Source organism: Triplophysa rosa, linkage group LG1 (assembly GCF_024868665.1).
Source record: "Triplophysa rosa linkage group LG1, Trosa_1v2, whole genome shotgun sequence".
Classification (NCBI taxonomy): domain Eukaryota; kingdom Metazoa; phylum Chordata; class Actinopteri; order Cypriniformes; family Nemacheilidae; genus Triplophysa; species Triplophysa rosa.
Window position 1 is genome coordinate 1,001,364 of NC_079890.1, and position 21,571 is coordinate 1,022,934.

Genomic DNA, 21,571 nt, shown 5'->3' on the forward strand with positions numbered 1-21,571 from the left:
TGACCCAACACTGTGTTGAAATTAACCCAACATTTTTAGAGCGTAATGATGGTGATGTGCCTACACAAAATGAACAACTTCTTGACCACAGAGCGTTCTTTTGATTTCCGTTATACCCATGCACAAGAGTTTGTGACGTTTCCTGTGTGAGTTACAGAAAACCACAGGTTAGTCATGTGACCAGACTTCCACATTCACAATTACCTTCTGCTCTGCCGTCGTGCTGTGCATTAGTAGGAAGTGAGCAGATACCTTTAGAAGTTACTGTAGGCATTATGGTGTTGTCAAAAAATTATACCCAAAAAGAAACAAAGCAAGACTGAAACCAAAAGGAAAAGATGCAAACACAGATAGGAAGTGCTTCCCTCTCCGGTAAGCATTCATGATTGTTAATCTTCAAGCAGATGAATGATAGCAACCATGTACATGTACGGTGCGCTTATTACTGTATGAATTTGATTGCATTCGTTTACAAAATATCAAACCAGATGGCAATAATGCTACGACTTTTCTTAGTTTTGCCTTTTTTAAGCATTTGGCAGACACAATTATGCAAAGTGACGTAATTCAAGCTATAGGCTACATATTTGATTAATTAGTGTGTTCTGTGTGGATCAAACCCATGACCTTTCTGTTGCTAGCGCAATGCTCTAGCAATTTTCTGAGATATTGTGTCCAATTCAAAGTCAAGTGACTACATTACCTGCTTATTATATAGCTAATATTACCCGATAAATAAACAAACGCATGAGCATAAATTAATGATTGATTTTACATTAGTCATGTGAAAGAAACCAATATATGAAAATTGCTACACTACCCTACATTGCTACAAACTGTTGAGTTGTTTCAAATATGGACAAATACAACATTGATTTTACCATCCAACTAACCTAGAAAACGTCCGTACTTGCAACAACAACGTTCATTATTCATAACTATTGGACGACCAAATTCATGTTCGCGACGGCTAAGATGTCCAAAAATATTTTGGGGTCATTGCATAAGAACTTCCTTCAAACCGACACATGAACATTCATCTCCTCTCAAGTCTTTTAGATATCTATTTAATGTACATTGGGAGATGTTAAAAGCATGACGTGCACAAGACACTGATCTCACAGAAGCTGTTTTACAAGGTTGCTAATTTGTATGAATTTGTACAACATGAATATTAGAAGAAAGAAATTCTGAAGCCACTCCTCATCATTATATTTAAAGTCACTTGAGCGAAAGCACACTGTTCTAAAACGTACGAATGTGATCATACAATTTAAAACAGTTATGAATCGCCACGAGATTGTCTTTAATGAATGCAGTAAAACATTAAAAAAGCTTATTTTCTATTACAGATGGGGTTGAAAGTCTTAGTCCCCGCCCTGCATCTCTTCCAGAACTTCGACTGGTTTTACTAGGCCGAAAAGGTGCTGGAAAGAGCTCTGCTGGAAATACCATTCTGTGCCTGCCGGGCGCGTTCGAGACCGGAAAACCAACTGAGGAGTGCGTTAAGAGACGTGCCGAAGTAGCAGGAAAACGCCTTACAGTCGTGGACACGCCCGGTTGGGAATGGTACTATCCGGTGAACGGCACTCCAGGATGGGTAAGACGAGAGACCATGCGAAGCATGTCTTTATGTCCACCGGGACCTCACGCCGTCCTCCTAGTGGTCCGATCCTGTACCTCAGTGACAGCGGAATACCATCGGCAAATCGAGGAGCACCTGGAACTGTTGGGCAAGAAGGTGTGGGATCACACATTGGTGCTGTTCACACGAGGGGATGAACTGGGCTCGATTCCCATCGAGGAGAGGATTAAAAACGGCGGCAGGGACTTCCAAAGTCTTCTGAAAAGATGTGGAAATAGGTTCCACGTTCTGGAGAATAAACGGCGTGGTGAGGATGGGACTCAAGTGAAGGAACTGATGAGGAAGATGGACAAACTGGTGGAAGAGCGAGGAGGGAGATATTATGAGATTGACCTTCTACATCTGGAACTGGAGGCTGATGGCAAAAGAAGAGCAAGGGAGAGAAGGAAGAAACAGAGACTGATGGAGGCGCAAACCCAAAGAGGAAGCATCAGATCAGTGCTGATGAGTGAGTACACATACGTCAGACATTACATACAGAAACACTTATTGTAAAATGTTACTTGTTTATAACTTTTAAAAATGAAAAAGTGGTGTGTGACACGAGTGTGTGATTCGGCATATTCTTGTTTGACCATAATCAATGTTTTTGGCCACAAAAGTTTTCATAAATTATGACTATATGAAAAGGGTTTTACTAATCTACATAATATCTAGATTTGGTTTAAGAAAGGTAATCGTAACACGTGTAAATTTCATTCGACGGTATCTCAGATTTTCACAAGTAACATATTTTGTGTGGTTTCGTTTCTGTTAGATGTCAATCCTCAAGTTGAAGATCTGGACGAGAAAAATCTTTTCTCCAGGGGTTCACGGCGTCTCCCGGAGCTGAGACTGGTTCTGATGGGAGAGAGGGAGACGGGAAAGAGCTCCGCTGGGAATGCCATCCTCGGAGGACCAGGATACTTCAAAAGCGGAGAAGCAACAGAGGAATGCTTAAGACAGCAGGCAGAAGTTTCAAACAGGCTGCTCACGGTGATAGACGTGCCCGGATGGGAGGGCGGCCCGGAGGGAACGACTCCGGAGAGAGTGAAGCGAGAGATCGGATTGAGCGTGACACTCTGCCCTCCCGGACCTCACGCCTTTCTTCTGGCGTTGAGAGTGGACGCTCTCGTCCAAGCTCCGTCAGTCCGGGACCACCTGGAGCTTCTGGAAGAGACGGTTTGGAGACATACGCTTCTTCTCTTCACGAGAGGAGACCAACTACGGCAGGGAGTCACCATCGAGCAGCAAATCCAAGGTGGAGGCAAGGACCTCCACTGGCTGATGGAAAAATGTTCAAGCAGGTTCCACGTCATCAGCAGCAACTTGTGTTCGCAAGGTCGCAGTTCCTCCGAACAGATAACCGGACTTCTCGAGAAGATCGAAAAAATGGCAGCAGGGAACCGGTGCGAGGCCTTCTCACCGCTCGTCCATGAGATTCAAGAGTTGGGAAGACAAAAGAACGAGAAATTTCAGCTGAAAGTCAAGGAGTTCAATGAGAAGCTTCAACGGCAAGAAGAGGAACTGAAGAAGATGAAGGAGAGGGAGGTCAAGAGCATTCGGTGGTTTTTCGAAAGACGCAAAAAAGACAAAGCGCAATTCCCCGGGAAGACCGAGAGGGAGGAGGCGCCATACAGAGGCGAGGACGACAGAAAGAGCATGATGGGCGAGCTTGAGGAGAGGATGGCGTGGTTGACTGACAACAGGGACAGAGAGATACAAGAGCTGACCACAGAAATGGGCCGAGTCACGGCATCCCTCCATCGGGAACAACGAGAAAAGGAGCAACTGGAAAAGAGGTCAGAAGAACGAGACAGAGAGAGGGAAGAACTTAAAGAGAAGGCGGAAGAACTTCAACTAAAACTGCTGGAACTGGAGCACAAGTGTGTCGTGAAAGAGCAAGAACGGAAAGAGAGAGACGCCGAATTTCAACGTGTTCACCAGAATGAGCTTGATGAGATGAGAAACAAACTGGCAGATGCGGAAAACAAGCATGAGGCGACGAGAAGAAAATCTGAAGAAACTCACAAAGAAATGGAGGAAGGGGCCAGACAGAAACTTCAGGAGATGGAGAGCAAGCTGAACGAAAAGGACAAGACGATCCAAAGGATCCTCATAGAAATCCAGGAGGTGACTTTAAAGGCCGAGAGCAAAGAAAGAGAAAAGGATGAAGAGATGGTCAAACTGAGACAAGTGTTAGAGATGATGACCGAAGAGATGGAACAGCTTCAGACGTCATATCGAGAGCAAGTGAAACTGACGGAAACGGAGAGAGAAACGCATGCAAACGTCATAGAGAAATGCAACACGCTCATAGATAAACTTGCAGGGAAAGACGAGGAAATAGCTGTCATGCGGCGGGAACAAGAACAAACCAAAAAAGAGAAAGAGGAAGAGCTGTGTCGAAATGATGTGACGCAAGAGAAACTGCGGCAAAAGCAAGAGGAAATAAATACACTGAAACAAAGACTCGCCGAGCAAGATGATGAAAGAAATGCATTGAGGCAAAGCATCAACGAAAAACAGAAAGACATCGAAAAGCTGAAAGACACCGTGCAGATTCATAATGAAGAAAGTGCATCCAAACTAAAACAATTACGTGAAGAACTCAACGTAAAAGAGGACGAAATACACAAATTAAAACGAAGAGACGTGGAGAAGAACAAAGAAATGGACACACTTCAGCAAACTATGGTTGACGAGCGGAGTGAGATAGAAAAGTTGACAGACATCATTCAGACGAACGGTCAAGAAATGACCAAATTAAGACAAACGGACACGGAGAAAGACAGAGAAATGGACATATTGAGACGAAACATCAATGAAAAACAAAATGACATAGAAAAGCTGAAAGACATCATCCAGGATAATAACGAAGAAAGTGCATCCAAACTAAAACGTTTACATGAAGAACTCAACGTAAAAGAGGACGAAATACTTACATTAAAACAAAGAGACGCAGAGAAAGAAAACGAAATCTACATTTTCAGACAAAACATCAACGGAAAACAGAGGGACATAGAAAAGTTAAAAGACGCCGTCCAGGCAAATGTGGAAGAAAGCACAGCTCAACTAAAAGATTTACAGGATGAACTCAAAGTTAAAGATGATGAAATACACCAGTTAAAACAGAGAGATCTGGAGAAAGAGAGAAAAATTGACATGTTGAGAAAAAACACCGAAGAAAAACAGAAAGCTATTGACAACTTAACGGAAAACACAAAGACAAACGCAGAAAAACATGCCGCTCAACTACAACATTTAGAGAACGAGCTTGAAGTAAAGATGGAGGACCACAGAAGAAAGAACAAGATGACAGAAGACGAGCTGGAAAAAATCACGAGTCAACACAAAGACGAGACTGAGAAGAAAGAGAAGATCATCCATTGGTTAAAGCAACAACACGCGGACATCGAACGAAACTTGGAGGAGCTGAGACAGCAGAGCAAAGATGACCGAGAAAACAACAGCATCTTACAAAACACAAACGCAGAACTGGAGAAGAAAAACCAAGAGCTGACGTTTAAATGCGAGAGTCTTGAGAAGGTTTTGCGAGCTCTCAGAGAGACGGAGGATGAGATGAAAGAGATGCTCGGCCGCTACGAGACACAGAAGGAAAAAGACGCTCGGTCTCTAGAGCAAATGCAAGAGCAACAGCATCAGATGGATGAGTTCAAACAAGTGTTAGAAGAGAAACAGAGAGAGATGAAAGAGCTCACAGTGTCTTATGAAACTAAACTGATGGGCCGAAACGGAAAAGACATGGAAGCGTTGGAGAGAGAACGGCAAATTCAAAGGAGAGAGGAGGAGGCCAAAAACACAGAAGAGAATTTGGCAGAAAGCTGGAAGGAACTAGAACAAAACCAACATGACTTGGCAAAACGAGAAGACGGCATTAACAGAAGAGAAAAAGAGCTTACAGATGAAAGGAAGAATTTGGAGAAAAAACGGGAAAACCAGAGTGAGAAGTACAAACGTACGGCGGCGGATCTGGAGGGAATGAAAGAGGAGCTCGAGAAAAGACAAGGTGAGCTTATAGATAGAGAGAAAAAGATCAGAGAGAGAGAGCAAGAGATAAGCCAAACGAAAGAAGAACTAGACGCAGCTTGGGAGGAAATGGAGGCCGAGCGAAAGGAGATGAAGGATGTGAACGAAAAGCACGAGAAACATCTGGAAAACCTAAAACGACGGCTGGAGACAAGAGAACAAGAACTGCTGGAAACCGAGACGAAGTTAGTAAAAGAGCGTCGTGAGCTTAAAGAAGAAGAGAAGGCTTTGGGGTCGCTCAGAGTGAGTTTGGAAACGAGAGAAAATGAATTTAACAAACGTGAAACTGATGCACAACAGATGTGGGAAGTAAAAATGCAAGAACTTGAAAACAACAAACATGAGGTAGACAAATGGCAAGCAGAGCTGGACAATAAAGAACACGAGCTGCTGCGACGAACAGATGAACTGCAGAGAAACAAAACGCTTACAGAGCAAAGTCAAGATCGAGAGAAAGCGTTACTTCAGAGCATTCACGAGGAATTGGGAAGTGGGGAGCAAGAGCTAAAAAAATGCGAAGAAGCGCTTTGTCGAAGAGAGCACAAACTGAAAAGCGAAGAAATCCATTTGGAGAAAAGACAGCAAGCTGTGCAAAACAGGGCGGAGCAGAATGAAAACACCTTGCACGGTCTTCAAAAACAGCAGGATGATTTGAAAGACAAAGAGAAGTGTTTGGATGCCAAAGAAACGCAACTGCGCCACCTCGAAGCCGAGCTCAACAGCCGAGGCCATGACGTAACCCAAAAAGAGCGATTCCTGCAGGGCCGAGAATGTGACCTACAGAACAAAGAACGTGACATGGAAAGCAAAAGACAAACGCTGGAGCGAAAAGAAAAAGACTTGGAGGACAGTAAACAACAACTGGGGAGCAAAGAGAGAGATTCGAGTGAAGATTTGCAAAAGAAACGAGAAGAACTGGAAAAGTGGGAGAAATATTTGTACAACGCCGAGCTCAAACTGATACACGAAGAGCCGTTCTCAGAGTATAGACGGCGGACAAACGGCGCTGAATTTGATGGAAAACAAGAAGAAAGGGAAGTTGAGGGAGACATTTGTGAAAGAGACGCAACAAACTCAAAAATCAGGCATGCAAATAACAGACGGGTGAAGACTTGGAACAGCAACGGGTCGCTGAAAGACAAGCCACGAGAACATAGTCGAATCCGTGCTAAGAAAGAGTCGTCGGATGAAGACTTCTTTGAACCTGCCATCGTCTTCCAAAGCAGCCCGATGTTGGAGCTGAAACTGATGCTTCTCACGGACACCTGGTCTTCGCGGCACACAGCGAGACACGCGTTCCTGGGGCCGGACGCCGACGGAGGAGACCCTTGGACAGGAGAGATAGCCGGCAGGAGACTTACTGTCGTGACTCCACAAGGTCTGAAATGGCGATCTGGAGCCGACAGCGAGGTCGCGTTTGAAAAGCATCTCTCTCGAAGTTTGTCCCTCTGTCATCCAGGACCACACGCCTTCATCCTGTTGATACCTGCGTACGTGTGCTTCACCGCTCAGTACAGACGTGCGGTGGAACGGACCGTGGCGGCGCTCGGAGAGGGGGTGTGGCGGCGTGCTATCGTTCTGCTCACCTGGGGGGAGACGTTGGGAGAAAGCGGCCGGCAGCACGTCAGGAGAAACGGGGACCTGGAGTGGCTGGTCAGAAAGTGTGGAAACAGATGTCACGTGCTTGACAACAGACACCGGGAGACTCACGTGGTGAAGCTGCTGGAGCAAGTCGAGCTGATGTTGACAGGGAAAAGTTAACGTTACTACATTTACATTTACATGCATGGCAGACGCTTTTATCCGAAGCTACTTGCATTGCATTATCCTATACATAAGTACCACAAAAAGGAAGAGTTTAACTGAGCCGTAGCCTACTATCTGTGAATATTTATGTTTAATTTATGATGGTGGATTTTGTTGGCCTTGAATTTGATTGAATTATACGCGAGTGTTCATCTCATATGTCCTTGTGTTTTTCTTAACACGAATACACAAACCGTTAAATACTGTAAGAAAGCACCAAGCACATCTAAAACATTTACCATTATGTTCTTATGCAATGCACAGATATGTTACGCTCTGAAAATACATTCAAATAATTATAAAGAAAATTATAAAGATAATCCCATTAGGGAGATTTTATTATAGTAAAAATGATGTAGTAAACCACATTTTGGGAAAATGGTTACCGTTTACTACAAAATACCATAGTTTTAATACGAATACCGTATTTAAACTGTTATTACTGAAGCCAAAACATGGTTACAGAACCATGATTCTTCTAACCATAACTTACCCCTTGAACCAGAAGGAATGGATTGGTTGATCAAATGGAACACAAGCCCTTAACTCAGTTCAAAGCCTACTGACCCTAAATCTAACATCGACCTGGTTGATAGAAATGTTGTGCAGGACCAACAACTAAAATTACACATGAGTAAAAAACATTTGATAGATGTCGTTGCGTTATGTAGAATAACTGTGTTTAACATTTAACCCAGTGGAGTAGCAGAATTATAGCTGCATTCGTTCTCACCACACGATGGCGCACTTGTATAAGCTGCCCAAATAAATACAACTGTTTGACAAAAGTTCCTCACACCCGACGTTGTGTTGACACAATTAGTAATTATCATCACGTAAACAATCATTAACTATGACAGATGCTGTTTCTATGTTTTTTACCTCCGTTTAATTTTGGTGGATATGTGTCGTTCAGTGCCTTGCCACAGCCTTGGGTACACCGGTGTAGACCTCGGCTGGGTTAAAAGTTCATATTTTCATTTTTAGACAATGATGAATTTATCCAGGGATCTGAACATGTGTGTTGATACCGGTGAGATAAGCCGTTAAATTAGTCGTGACTGAAGTTTATCCGTCGACTTTGTTAAGTACAAACAGAAGGAAACTGGAGGAATTTTCCATTAGTGGCTCGTGAAGCGGCGGATGTCCTTCATCCTGACAGGAAATGATGCTCTGTAAACCCCAAAACGGTTTTTTTGCATCCACTGAAAAAATCACTTTATGTGTCACACACAGAAAACGCAACATTTTGTCTGAGGACTAATTGAGATGTTCTTCCGCCGGTCAGATGCAATGCTGAAAACATAGTGTTTAGTCCGTTTATAACATGGGGTCTTTTAAAATAATCCATTATTAATCGCTTCAAGTAACGTAGACCACATTATAGATTTTAGAAAATAATATGCAATATTATAAAGTCCATTAGCTCTGTAATGTCCATTAATGATCATTTTGGGTCATTATCTGCCTTTAATGATCATGCAAAGCTATGCTAACATCAGTTCACTAGCATCTCTTCTGCCTGAAAAGTCAATTTACTGTTTTACTAAACATATATGTGCAATTCTTTGCATGCTTGCAGTTGCATTGTGTTATGTGTAATGGATGAGAAAAACTCTTCACAATTTTAATGAGACTAAATCAGGGTCGGCCCAGCCTCTGTTGGTGCCCTAGGCAAGATTTAAGATTGCGCCCCTCCTATACAAAATAAATAAATGAATAAATAAAGATGAATTTTTTTGCAAAATTCATATTTATTTTAATATAAAATGAATTGTGATTAACTTAAATAGGAAGTAAATAAATAACAACTACAAATATTACTACTAACTGTTTCACCTCACACGAATAAAGTTATTTGTGCGAGTAAACATACACAAGATAAACATACAAAGTCAATGCAAATAAATAGAACGTACGTAAATCGCGTCTTCCGTGCACGTTAAAAAAATTCAACTCGGGCGAGAATTTTGCCTTGCGTGAAAATAACGAACTACTCCCGCGAGTAATAAAGTGCAAGAAACGCGTTTGGTCTGAACACAACATGTTGTAGTCTGGGAGTGTGATTAGCTGCACAGATCACACTAGGTGACGTAATTCATAAGGCGTTAAGATGGTAAATTAATTAAAATCTTCACTCGTTTTGGCACCCCTAGCATTTGCCTACTCCGCCTATGCCCAGTGCCGGCCCTGGACCAAATTCACTATAATTACCACAACCACATTTGCCCACCTCTCATCTCTTTCTTTTCTTTAAAGTCCCAGTGAAATAAAAAATGACAATTCTTATTTTTTCATGAAATATAGCGTATATACTAAATAGCTTATCCATGTGGGTCATTTTCTTTTTAAAATTCATGTACCCTCATAATCTTCAGTTAAAATCTAAAAATTCACTTCCGCGCTGAAATGACTATCCATCTTCCTTTGTGTTCAGCAGAACAAATAAATTTATACAGACAGTCTGAGGGTGAGTAAATAAAGACAGAATTTTCATTTTCATCATGTACTGATGTTCTCAGCGCTCAGAATGTTGTAAAAATACAGCGTGGGACGCAAGGGTCTCGAGACGTGCTTTAGACAACAGAAATTGCTGTGTCAACTTGCTATTGTAAACAAGCGCATGTTTACATTAAAAAACAATGGGAAAGTACCGCAGTGCAGTGAGAGTAAGACATAATAGCTTAACTGAACTATTTGTCTACCGCATTTGACAGATGTGGTCCAGGTCATAGATTCCAATGATTTGTATCAGGTGTGTTAAATGAAGGAGACGTCCAAAGTGTGCAGTTTATGTGGGTCTCCGGGACCGGCGGTTTGTGTGAAGTGTTTGGTTATTCAGTGTGACAAATGTGAAACCCACTGGTCTCAGGTGAAGTGCTCAAAAAACATCATTACCAATATCACATGACTTCTAACTGATTTTGACATGGCCAACTGTGTCTGCGTCTTGAGGTTTGAAAAAAGTGTTGAAGGTCTGAGGAGCACAAGTTCAGGTGAGATGGAGGCATTCAGAGTTCATAGTCAAACTGGCAAGGTTACGTTGTGTCATTGTTTGATTATAACCTCTTTTGTCATTGTACTCAACTCACGCTACAAGCACACCTGTTTTCCCCGGCCAAATGGTCAGAATACGTTGTTAAATTGATGCGATAAAAATGGAAAAATAAATCGTCTCTGTTGCTGCAGTGTGAGCGCAACAGTTGTGATTCCCAACGTTATAAATGAAATTTCCAACAAAGCTTGTCAGTGTTTGTTGGCACAGAAGGCAAACAATTAAAGGGGTGATATGACACGGCTAAAAGGAATATTATGGTTTGTTTTAGATGTAATGCAATGTGTCTACAGGATTTAAGGTTGATCAACGCTGTATTTTCCACACACCGTGCATGTTTGTATCTCCTCTTTGCTCCGCCTCTCTGAAACGCGCAGATTTTTGTACAAAGCTCATGGCTCTGAAAAGCGAGGTGTGCTGTGATTGGCCAGTTCACCAGTGCGTAGTGATTGGTGGAATACTGCAAGCGTGTAACGCCTCTGACCAGGAACATCAGGTTCCTCTTCAATTGTGCTGACAGGTACGCCCACCTTACTTGAGTCTACATTTGGGCGGTCTTAGTCCAATCAGACCACCAGCTGATGTAGATTTGTGGGGTGTGGCTACACGAGGTGTTTCAGGCAGGTCTGGGTGAGCATTCGCTTTTACATAGAATGACTCTTTTGTTCCCACACTTTCATTTCTGCAGTTTTACACGTCTAATACATGCATGAGCAACTTATAACACACCAAAGACACAGAAAAACACGGCATGAGTCTGCTGCTGCAATTGTACATACGTGATTATTTCAAGTTTTATTTCAGAAAGGCAACTGTTGGTGTGCCATGTGGTTGGTGTGCCGACAAATAGTGTCAGTGCACTTGCGGCCCAACCTGAGTTTCATTCCTGTCTCCAGTGTCCACACTCCCCTGTCTCTCTCCAATGCTTTCCTGTCTTTTCTCCACCGTCCTTTCAAAATTAAAGGCAAAAACGCCCCTAAAATATATCTTTAAAAAAACTAAACCACATTGATTACGTCTGAGAGAAATAAATGTTCATTTTATAATGTTTTTTAACAGAAATGAGACAACCTCGATGATGTATGCGATAGACCTCTGGTCTGTGCTTAAAATTTAAAGGGACAGTTCACCTAAAATGAATGAAGGTAATGAAATGATGTTATCAAATGTTGTGACCATCACAATACTTCTAATGCGAGGTTTTTTGTTTTTTTTACTTTCCGCCATCCCATACCCTCCTCCGAAAAATTCATCCATGTAGTGGCAATTAAATTTGTACGCAACAGGCAGATTTACTAAGCATAGCTTATAGTTCCTGTAGCTCATCAGCCATGGAAAATCGAAACAATTATGGCACGTACATGCTTTATACTGCACACAAACACCTGTGTTGTTTTTATTCGTCATTACCCCAGTTTAAAACAAACTCATTTTGTGTATTTTTACAAACTCAATTTCCCCCATGAAAATTTGATGTTGGTGTTGGGAGTGCACGGTAGAAAATCTCTTTCTGACGATGAAAGATGTACATCGTGTACATTTAATCTCTCACCTCAAAGGCAGCTGAAGTGGTGTTTATTACTTGGTGGAACAAACAGACACCCCTGAAATAATACCATGACCCTTCAACTGGTCGAGCATGGCAGGTCGATGTTATATTATTTGAAGTCAACCATGCTGGTTTACCACAGTAACCTACAGTGTGGTATATAATACTTCAACTTTGGTTATACAAAAGGAAATCCATCAACATGAACATTATTACTACCCTTTTTTTACGACAGTTAAAGTGTGGTTGTTTTGGTAGATGTAAACACCGGACTCTCATTGAGGCTCTGAAAGGTCTTTTCAGATTGCTTTTGTTGTGATATATCAGTGGCGGAGGTTCCGTGTGTGTCCGCCTGGACAGAGAAGCTCGGTCAGGGCACAAAATGGCTCCTGGCAGTGCCAACTGTACGTGAGATTTTATGAGCTATTTCACGACGCGATGGTGTGGCACCGTGAGAGGGTATGTTATAGAAGGAAGGTATGTGCCAGCTCGGTGGTTTCAGCATGGAGACTACAAACCAAGATGGCTGCTTGGTCCAGGACTACAAATACCAGATGCCTCGGCGGGGGACGAACAGCTGTTGTGAGGAGGAACTCCAGAGTGAGAAGAGTGTCCGTGTTTTCTGTTGTAAAGTTTTGGGGCGTTTAAGTTGTAGATTAAAAAGAAAAGAGAACCCTTTACTTTTACTCTGCCTGGACTCCATTTAAGAAGGCCACGCGTGCTTTGGTGATTCCCTACCTCTCACAATGCCACAGATGGGATCAAATTATTTCATTGTTTTTTCACCCTCGTGTCATTTGAAACCTGTACGAGTTTCTTTCTTCTTCAGAACACTTCAGAAGATGTTTTGAAGAACGTTGATAACCAAACAACACTGAACCCCATTGACTTCCATTGTATAAACACAAAACCACAGAGACATTTCTCGAAATTTCTTCTGTTGTGTTCCACTGAAGAAAGACTCGCATACAGATTTACAACCACAGGAGGGTAAATAAATGATTATTGTTTTATTTTTAGTTTTTGGGTGAACTGTCCCTTTACGACTGAACAAACAACCAAATAAATAAATGAATGATGAATAACGCTACTGAAGTCCTTTATGAAGTTTGCTACAAAATGAGTATTTGCTCAAATGTACATTTAGAAAAAAGTTCAACGTTTTTAAGAACGACAGTATCTACACCCGTCCTCGGTTTTGTAAGTTAAAGCAGTTATTTGATTGTTTGTGTTTTTTATAAAGTATATCAATATCAACTACAGTAGATATAGATTAGGTATTATATTTGACAACATAGACGGTATAAACAGAACACAGGACACATCCAGACACTGCGGTATACATCTATTTATTTACAGTATAGGCAGTTTGTAATAACATCTGAATGATTTTCATGACATGTTTTCTAATTCATTTGTTCATGTATGAATTATTCACAGTGCCGGGAAGCAGAAGAAGGAGATGATGTGATTTTAGACGAGACCCGAGACGCTTTTTCACGCCCAGTCGCTTTCACACGGTATCACAGGACAGACAGCGAGCCGGCAGAATGAAGGTAAAATATACAATATTGCGCATTTTTCTTTGTTTTTTGTTTATTTTCTTTGTGTTAGCAATTGTCTGGTTAAAGTTTATGTGAATTATTTGCTGTAATAATATAAAAAAGGAGAATTTCTAATGGTTTGAATGGTTAAAATGGGAGTTAATTGCTTTTAATGGAAACTATAATGGTCTCTTTACTGGTGCTGTCTGGGGCTCTATTGGTGGGATGTTATCTGGCGGATGGGAACCAACAGAACAACATTAAATCCTATTGGACCCCAAACACACTAGATAAAGGAATTTTGTACTGGTTTGAATCCTAACCAGTTGATGGTCCATTTTTACGGTTGCATTAATTGATTTGGCATGTTTTACAGGAATGTTAAATAAAATGTTTGGCTTAGATATTCTCTGTAAGAAACGGAGCGGAGAGCCGCAGCGCATCATCTCCTGATGTGCGGTGCATTCACAGTTCACTGGCGTCCGGACGCTGATGCGATGAGACGGGGAAACCTTTACAGCATCAAACGGGGGTATAGTATCGGAGAAGGCTGACCGAGCCGTGAACCGCAGCTCCAACACGGAGCAAATTAGCATCGACAAAAATAGCACCGCGTTTTTAGATCGCTTATGTGAGAAGCAGCAAATGCAGCCGGCGGTGTCAGGTCCTGTCACATCAGGGATGCCTAGCAATGCCCCCCCGCGTACACGACTGGTGACGGGTCAGGACTGCAGGACTGCTCGACCCAGACGGAACAAGTGCGTGATATAAGAACAAAGCTATAAAGCTACATTGGGAGAAGACACAGATACATCCCTAGACAGCAAAGATTTTTGATTAAACTGGTTATTTAAGCATCTAAAGGACACATTTAAGTTCATTCAGACAGAATGTTGAATGTTTAGGCTGTAAGATTTAAGACATCGACATCTGTACATTGAGATCTGAAAGCTGGTCATGTCGCCATAGCGACAGAGAGAGAGAGACAGCATTAAGGAAAGGCCGAGCAGTTTAAGGCGGTTGGGAGGAGATCTTAAAAGCTTCTGCTGGAGGTGAGATGTCAGGTCAGAGCACCTCTCAACCTCCTGAACAAATCTCCTCAAACGACACCTGAAACACAAAGTGCATGAACATTTGGTACAGATGAAAACAATGAGCCATCACATTGGGAATATAGTTAGTTTGTTTGTTTGTTTAATGCATTTGCTTTTCAGGGTGAAGTGACTTTAACAGTCTCTGAGTTGTGACATTGCAGCCCGTGGGCTTTATTAAGCATTGAAAACGCTGTCCGGAGCCAAAACCTGTCATATTAAAATATAGATTTTCTCTCTCTATACTTTTTTGTATTCCAGCGTTTCCAAGGTCATCTGCCGTAAAGAATTGTAAAGAGAAATAGAGAAATACTCTTTATATCCATTCTGAGGGTTCTGTTTAACAGCGTCGGCTCTCCCTCCTGTCCCTCAGATTAACACCTCACCGAAGATCCATTACTGAAATGCTTTAACCGACCAGGCGTTCATATCTCCAGACAAAAGTGGGACAGAGACAAACGTGACACGAGGAGTATCCAACTTTTGTTAAATATGTACCTGCGTTTGCGTGTGTGTGTGTGTGTGTGTGTGCGTGCGTGCGTGCGTGCGTGCGTGCGTGCGTGTGTGTGTGTGCGTGTGTGTGTGTGTGCGTCACCTAAATCTACGTGCCAGGTTCAAGCAAGTCAGAATTGGAGTCTTTTCTCTCTTTTAGTTAATAAGATGAAGTTCACATAAATTTTGGCAAATATAAGAATACATTCACGCAAATTTCGTGAGTTTACCAAATGTTTAGATGGATATGCGGAAAAAATGTTTTCATAACTGTTTATATTTCAATATATGCGTAGTCCTATGGTGTGATATGTTTTATGTTTAAATTGTAATGCGCAACTGTATGTTTTGTTTTATCCGTCATATTGATGATATATCTTTGTTCGGGTCTCATTTAATCCCTTGTACTTTAATTTATAAAGAAATTCAAGGGGTTTAAGAGGAATGTGAGGGTACATTTTATTTATAAAATTTATTTGATTTATTCATTTGTATTTATATTTATTTTATTAAATTGTTGGAGATGCACTGATATATCGGCCAATAACCGGTATCGTTTGATCAAATCAATTTTTCACAGGAACGGCTATCGGGGCCGATATATCCTGTCAATCAAAAGAGGACAGGAAAATGCAATGAATTTTTGCTCAGTGTATAGAAAATGTTGAGAAACATCAGCAGTTTGACGTTCAATATTAATAGTCATTATATGAATGAATAACATTCAGAGAGTTTATTCTTCAGAATCGGCATCGGCAGATAACTCTGAATAATCGGCTATCGGTATCGTTGGAGAAATTTAGTATCGCTGCATCTCTATAAACGATAAAAAAGACAGAAAGAGAAAGAAGCTATTGTTAGTGCTGTTGTGTCTGTGATGTTTAAAGAGGAAAGTTGGTACTGCTTTTAGTATTTGTGCAGTTTTAGCATTTAGATTTTCTTCATATTATTAACCTTAGTTTTAATCTCGGTCGTAATGATGTGCACATCCCTCTGTTCATATTCAGAAATCGCATTCTCCGTTCATGTGTGATTGACGTGCAACCCCTGCTATGTGCTTTCTGGATCTCATGACTGTATGTAATCCATCTAATGTGGGTTAAACACCAAACACAGAGAGAGAGAGAGAGAGAGAGCAACACATGCATGCAGTATTAGTCATGAATGTTAAGTGTACACAATTATATTATAACGTCTGTGTCCGGCTCCACCCCTTTTCTATATAGCCAATTGTATTTACCCACATCTGCTCTTCACCAATCACATCTCATCTCAGGAGAAAGTTGAGGGGTTCTGGGGGAAGAGATGGAAAAGTGGATGATAAATCCTGCCCCCTTAAATCAGGTCAGTTCGGCGCATGGACACGCGGGGATGTGAACTCAACGTGACCTGAATTTGTATTTTTAACGTTCTGGTTTTGCTGCTTGTGGCTCTGAAGAACTTTAGCAAGAACAGTCCGTATAGTCGAAATCCTTGGGTTTTTCCAGATTGGATCGAAACTTTTGGGCTCCGATTATATTCTTTTCATCCAATGTCTATTCATTAAAGTTTTGGCCTTGATAACAAAATTGTTATAGCAATTTATTTTGTTTATATATTACTTATTACGCCAAACAACCAAACAACGTAGATTGATACAAATTAGCCAGCGTCAGAAACTTTAGTTACAAATTGCAATGAGATTGTACACAACGTACTTCTGCATTTTTATTGTAATAAAAAGTAAGTAAAAATAAATCAATTTAAAAAATAAGGACAAAATATGTAGTAGTTTACACTAGCTTGGAACTTTTCATTTAGAATTTCATCTGTTTTGATGTTGCTTCACCAAAAACTGGTCATGCAGACTCGACAGATGAGTATATTATCGACCGATCGTGACTGTTTCTCATTGGCTGACCTCGTGCTGACCTCACAGTTCATACTTTCCGATGGCAGTGTCTGCTTCGGTGTTAACACTCGGTGGAGACGGTGACAGTGTTCACACTTCTGGAGCCGTTTGTGTTTGGTGAGGGCAGAATGGTCATGTGGATGGGCAGTTTTGTGAATCGTTTGTCACAGGTGTTATTTTAATCTCTGCTTCTGTTCACGGCCATTTACTCCGTCGGCAAACAACGCTTTTCATTATATGTGAAGTATTTGGAGCCGGAGACGAAAAGTTGGGTTCGGCAGTCAAGCCTATCCTTTACCAAACACAAGATCTGTTTCAAAGACAACATTTAAAGACATCACTCTTAAAAACGAATTGGTGCTTTTGGAAAAGTTGGTTTTCTGTAGCACGTTGCATGATTCACACATATGTTTTCACCATGTTTCACATTCAGATGTTCACCAGACAGCAAGGCCACTCGGTAGGTTTCACAACAGAGCCACAGTTTTCTGTGATCCTAGACACACCCTAAAAATAAATCTCATGAGACATCCCCACCCTAGGCGACTTTCTGCTCCCCCTTCTTCTTCTCAGATATATATCTGCTCTCAAATGTTGTGACACACATCATGAACCAACACATGCTCGGATCACACCACATACACCTGGAACAGACATCCTTATATCACACTCACACAAACAAATATCTTAAATCGCACAAAAATAAAAACGATGTCATCAGTTATTCACTCTAATGTGTTTGTAAACCTGTATGTTACTCTTTTTTCAGCGGACCACGAAAGGAGATATTTTGAAAAATGTCTATGTGGTTTTGTGTCCACACAATGGAAGTCAACAAGTTGTTTGGTTATTGACATCCTTCAAAATATCTTCTTTTGTGTTAGAAAGAAGAGAGAAAGTCATAGTCCACTCACAACTTTTGTTGCTTACTCACGATTTCATTCTAGATTACAAGTTTTAGAATAGGCCTATTCACATATTCACTCATTCCTAAAGCTGGCTTGTTGCCATATAAATTTGTGGTTTAAAAGACAGTATGTCAAACTATGTAAAAATATTTAGTTGACTATTCTATCAAAAGAGTAAACACAACTACAAGTGAAGTATAAATCGAATACTTCATTATACCTTTAAGTATATGTCCACACTGTAAACCCAAATGTTCAAAATAATCAAACAGATTAAGTAATGTAAACTTAATTTTATAAAAAAGTTCTACTTACTTAAATATTTTAAGTTCGTGAAACACTTCTTTACTTTTGAGTAAAGTATAATGATTATTTTTGATTAACTTGACTAAAACTCAAAAATTTTATTTGCTCCTTACTTAATTTAAACATGTTAATTCAACAATTGGTCAAGAAAGATTTCCAATTCCCAGCATGCTTTGCGTCAGACTGCATTAGGAGAGTAAATAAAAAAAAATATGGTTATTTTATATGTTTTTAGTAAAGTTAAAGACTTGTTAGTGTTTAATGTTCACTTCTCTTAGATATTTAGAAGAGTTTGACATATTTTTCAGTTTTGTGGTTACCATTGTTTAGAAGAGTGGTGCATGTGCCTAGTCTCTGCAAAGCTACATTTCACCTGTAACATGTGTTATGTTACCAGTGAGCAATAACTGTGCTAATGCCAGTTCTGAGATCAGTCTCTTCTTGCTCATTTTGGATTGCATAAGTCAAGGTGTTTGATTTATGCCTATTAAGACTTGAGGAATATGCAAAATAATGAATTTAGTTTAGTTAACTTAAAAATGCAATTTGGTACTTATTTGTTTAAGTTCTGTCTACTTAATTTCATAAAAAGGATAAATTAAATATTTAAGTCGCACTAACTCAGATTTGTTAAGAACTTTAACTTAACAGTAATCAAAATTCTCTAAAACTCAAAAATTTTGAGGCGACGAGTTGCCTCAAAATATTTGAGTATTGCCAACTTATCCGGGTTTACAGTGCATCAAAAGATTGAGTATAAAGTGGGGAGCAAATATACTTCAACTTTTCTGTCAATTCTTACTGTATATTTCTGGTAAGTAAAAGTGGACTTTTATTTTTAGTTAATAGTTTAGCCTATAGCGCACTTGGTTATCTTTTCGTAAAAACACTTTTTTGTAAAGCATGTCCCAATACTGCTTTCCTTATCTCAGTGATCCGTTCTGACTCAATTTACACTCAAAAAAAATGAGTACGTTTTCAGGCTGTGAAAGCAATGAAACATACTGTTTAAATTGAGTAAATGCAAGTAAATCTGAGTAACTCAAATATTTCTATTACAATTCACCAAAAATATGATTGTATAATAAACATTTTGTTAATTAAATACTTACTTATTTTCATTAGATAAACTTAAATAATCGTTTTAGAGAAATTAACTGTTGGATTTTAAATATATTTTTAAATATGTCCCACTGAAAAAATCACTTAAATGATTTTAAAAGATTTTATTAAATGAATATAGCTGTTTATTTTTGTGATATTTACTAAGCCACTGAATTATTTTGTAGAGTGATGAAACACTTTTGCCTAATGAGCACATTACTAATGTGGGACTGCTGATGTTTCTGAAAACATTTGCTTTGGAATGTTTTGTGAAGCAAGATTCACATCACTAGATGTCAGTGTAAGTCCAAGACGTCTGCCTTACGTTTGCATTAAACATACCCAGAGCACCGAAATGATACAGGTTGTCCTTTAATTTAAGTTAAACGTACACTTGCCTCCTTCTCTTTTTGTTTTCTTCTGCAAGTTTGTTCATCATTCTGTGAATAAGGGAGGTCCAGACTGATTGGAACAGTGGGAATGAGTCCATCTATCTCCATCTCCCATAATGCGTCATCGTGATTGTGACGTCACAGCGGATTAAACAATCCACACAGTCTAGTGTGTGATAGAAAGCTGTTTAGAAGTGAAGATATGGTGAAGCCTCTAAAAAACAGGTTATTAGCAATCCAGCAGAGAAAATGATTCATATGTATCCCAACAATGGCCTAAACTAACCCAACCAATGGCTTTGTGCCTTTTTGACCAAACACTGGGATGAAAATAACACAGCATTTTTAGAACAGGGTGGATGAGAAAACAAATGTATTACAGTCTATTCCATATAAAATTAAAATCACAATTTTACTTGAGCTGATGTGGTGAACAATTCATCTGTGCAATGTACATATTTTATCAAATCTGAAAATTGTGCTCTGTAATGGGCAGAACATCTGTTAACTCCTCCCCTTCAACTGTCAGTCTGATCCATTTCTCAATGACACGCCTACTTTTGTACATCCAATCAATTTGCAGTGGGGAAAAAAAGCCACGCCCTCTATTTGCTCATTCAAAATGTCACAATACAGAATACAGTCGACTGTAACTGTAACGCAGACAGTTTTCTTTTTTGGGCCGTCACTTACTGGTCAAAGTCAATCGTCACACAAATCTTCTGGGTGTATAGTTTAACAAATCCTTGATGTGAACAATTGTAATTGCCATATCATAAAAGAAACGTAATGTTTTATTTTGTGTGTGTGTGTGTGTGTGTGTGTGTGTGTGTGTGTGTTCATGATAACAAATATCTTTGTCTGCGGTCTGGTTCTGTACACCGTGTCCGGGTGGGGTTTAGTGAGAGAGGTCACGAGGCGGTCACTGCGCATAAGAGGACTCAGCGCTGCAGAATATGCCATGCTGCATTAGTGTTGCGCTCGACGCGAGGAGGGGGTGGATAAGTGCGGTTTAAAAGAAACCGGCACGTCTGAAAACTCAAAGAAACGATGAGAGAGAGATGAAGAGAGGACATGAGCACACTTGCATGTGCACCCAGCTCAGAATCAACCTTGCCAAATGTCGTTCATCAAATATGAATGTGCTTTGTGTACATCTTTCGGGATGCTTTACTTCATTATCTTTCTTCATCCCTCACTGTTTTTATCTGTTCAAGCTAATAAAAACCACTAAGCAATGCATATGTGCAACCCACCACCTCAATGCTAGGGTGATCTGGGTGGTTGCTAGGGTATTTAGGGTGGTTGCTAGGGTATTCTGATAGTGGTTTGATCACTGGCTTCAATCGAAAACTTCAGACGGTGCTCTTCTATAGCGCCCCCTACCTGCCATCAGCAAGAACTATTGGCCAAACATTACATCACCTAATTAATATTCATAAGCCGACATTCCTCTCATCTATAAAATATCATTTTCACCTTCACTATTTCAAATCACTGCAGTTTGCTGTTCTGCGATCAGCGGGTCTTTTGCTGTAGTGTCCCTTTACACCCTTCAGCCCTTCAACACAACTGATCCCAGATCAGAGATAAACCCTCTCAATGGTCCTGAACATCCTCCGTGCCTTGAGCTTATAGATGCAGCTACATGACCTTACCAAAGCGAACCCCTGAAAAATGGCGGATAGTTTGGGGCGGTTAAAGACGTTAGGATCAGTTTCTATTGACATTCGATAAGGGCGAGCTCTTCGTGTGCCTT

The 21,571-nt window shown here is 40.4% G+C and overlaps 1 protein-coding gene across 3 annotated transcripts; it reads left to right on the forward strand.

Moving 5' to 3' along the window:
- The first annotated feature begins 228 nt into the window (after positions 1 to 228).
- On the forward strand, positions 229 to 20,966 carry si:dkey-185m8.2 (trichohyalin). 3 transcript variants are annotated; one of them, XM_057330697.1, is made up of 4 exons: positions 229 to 372; positions 1,353 to 2,093; positions 2,403 to 13,640; positions 20,715 to 20,966. In XM_057330697.1, exons 1-3 carry the CDS (start codon positions 339 to 341, stop codon positions 7,433 to 7,435), a joined length of 5,808 nt encoding a protein of 1,935 aa, XP_057186680.1. In that variant the 5' UTR covers positions 229 to 338; the 3' UTR covers positions 7,436 to 13,640; positions 20,715 to 20,966. The 3 variants fall into 3 exon arrangements, with proteins under 3 accessions (XP_057186680.1, XP_057186665.1, XP_057186673.1); XM_057330682.1 differs by lacking the exon at positions 20,715 to 20,966 and adding an exon at positions 14,981 to 15,575; XM_057330690.1 differs by lacking the exon at positions 20,715 to 20,966 and adding an exon at positions 14,005 to 14,958.
- The last annotated feature ends 605 nt before the right edge of the window (positions 20,967 to 21,571 follow it).

Excerpts from the sequence above, each read along its gene's own strand:
- si:dkey-185m8.2 (XM_057330697.1), top strand. The coding sequence starts at position 339 with ATGCAAACACAGATAGGAAGTGCTTCCCTCTCCG. Across the intron at positions 373-1,352 it reads AGGAAGTGCTTCCCTCTCCG|ATGGGGTTGAAAGTCTTAGT; the intron begins GTAAGCATTCAT and ends TTTCTATTACAG. Across the intron at positions 2,094-2,402 it reads CATCAGATCAGTGCTGATGA|ATGTCAATCCTCAAGTTGAA; the intron begins GTGAGTACACAT and ends CGTTTCTGTTAG.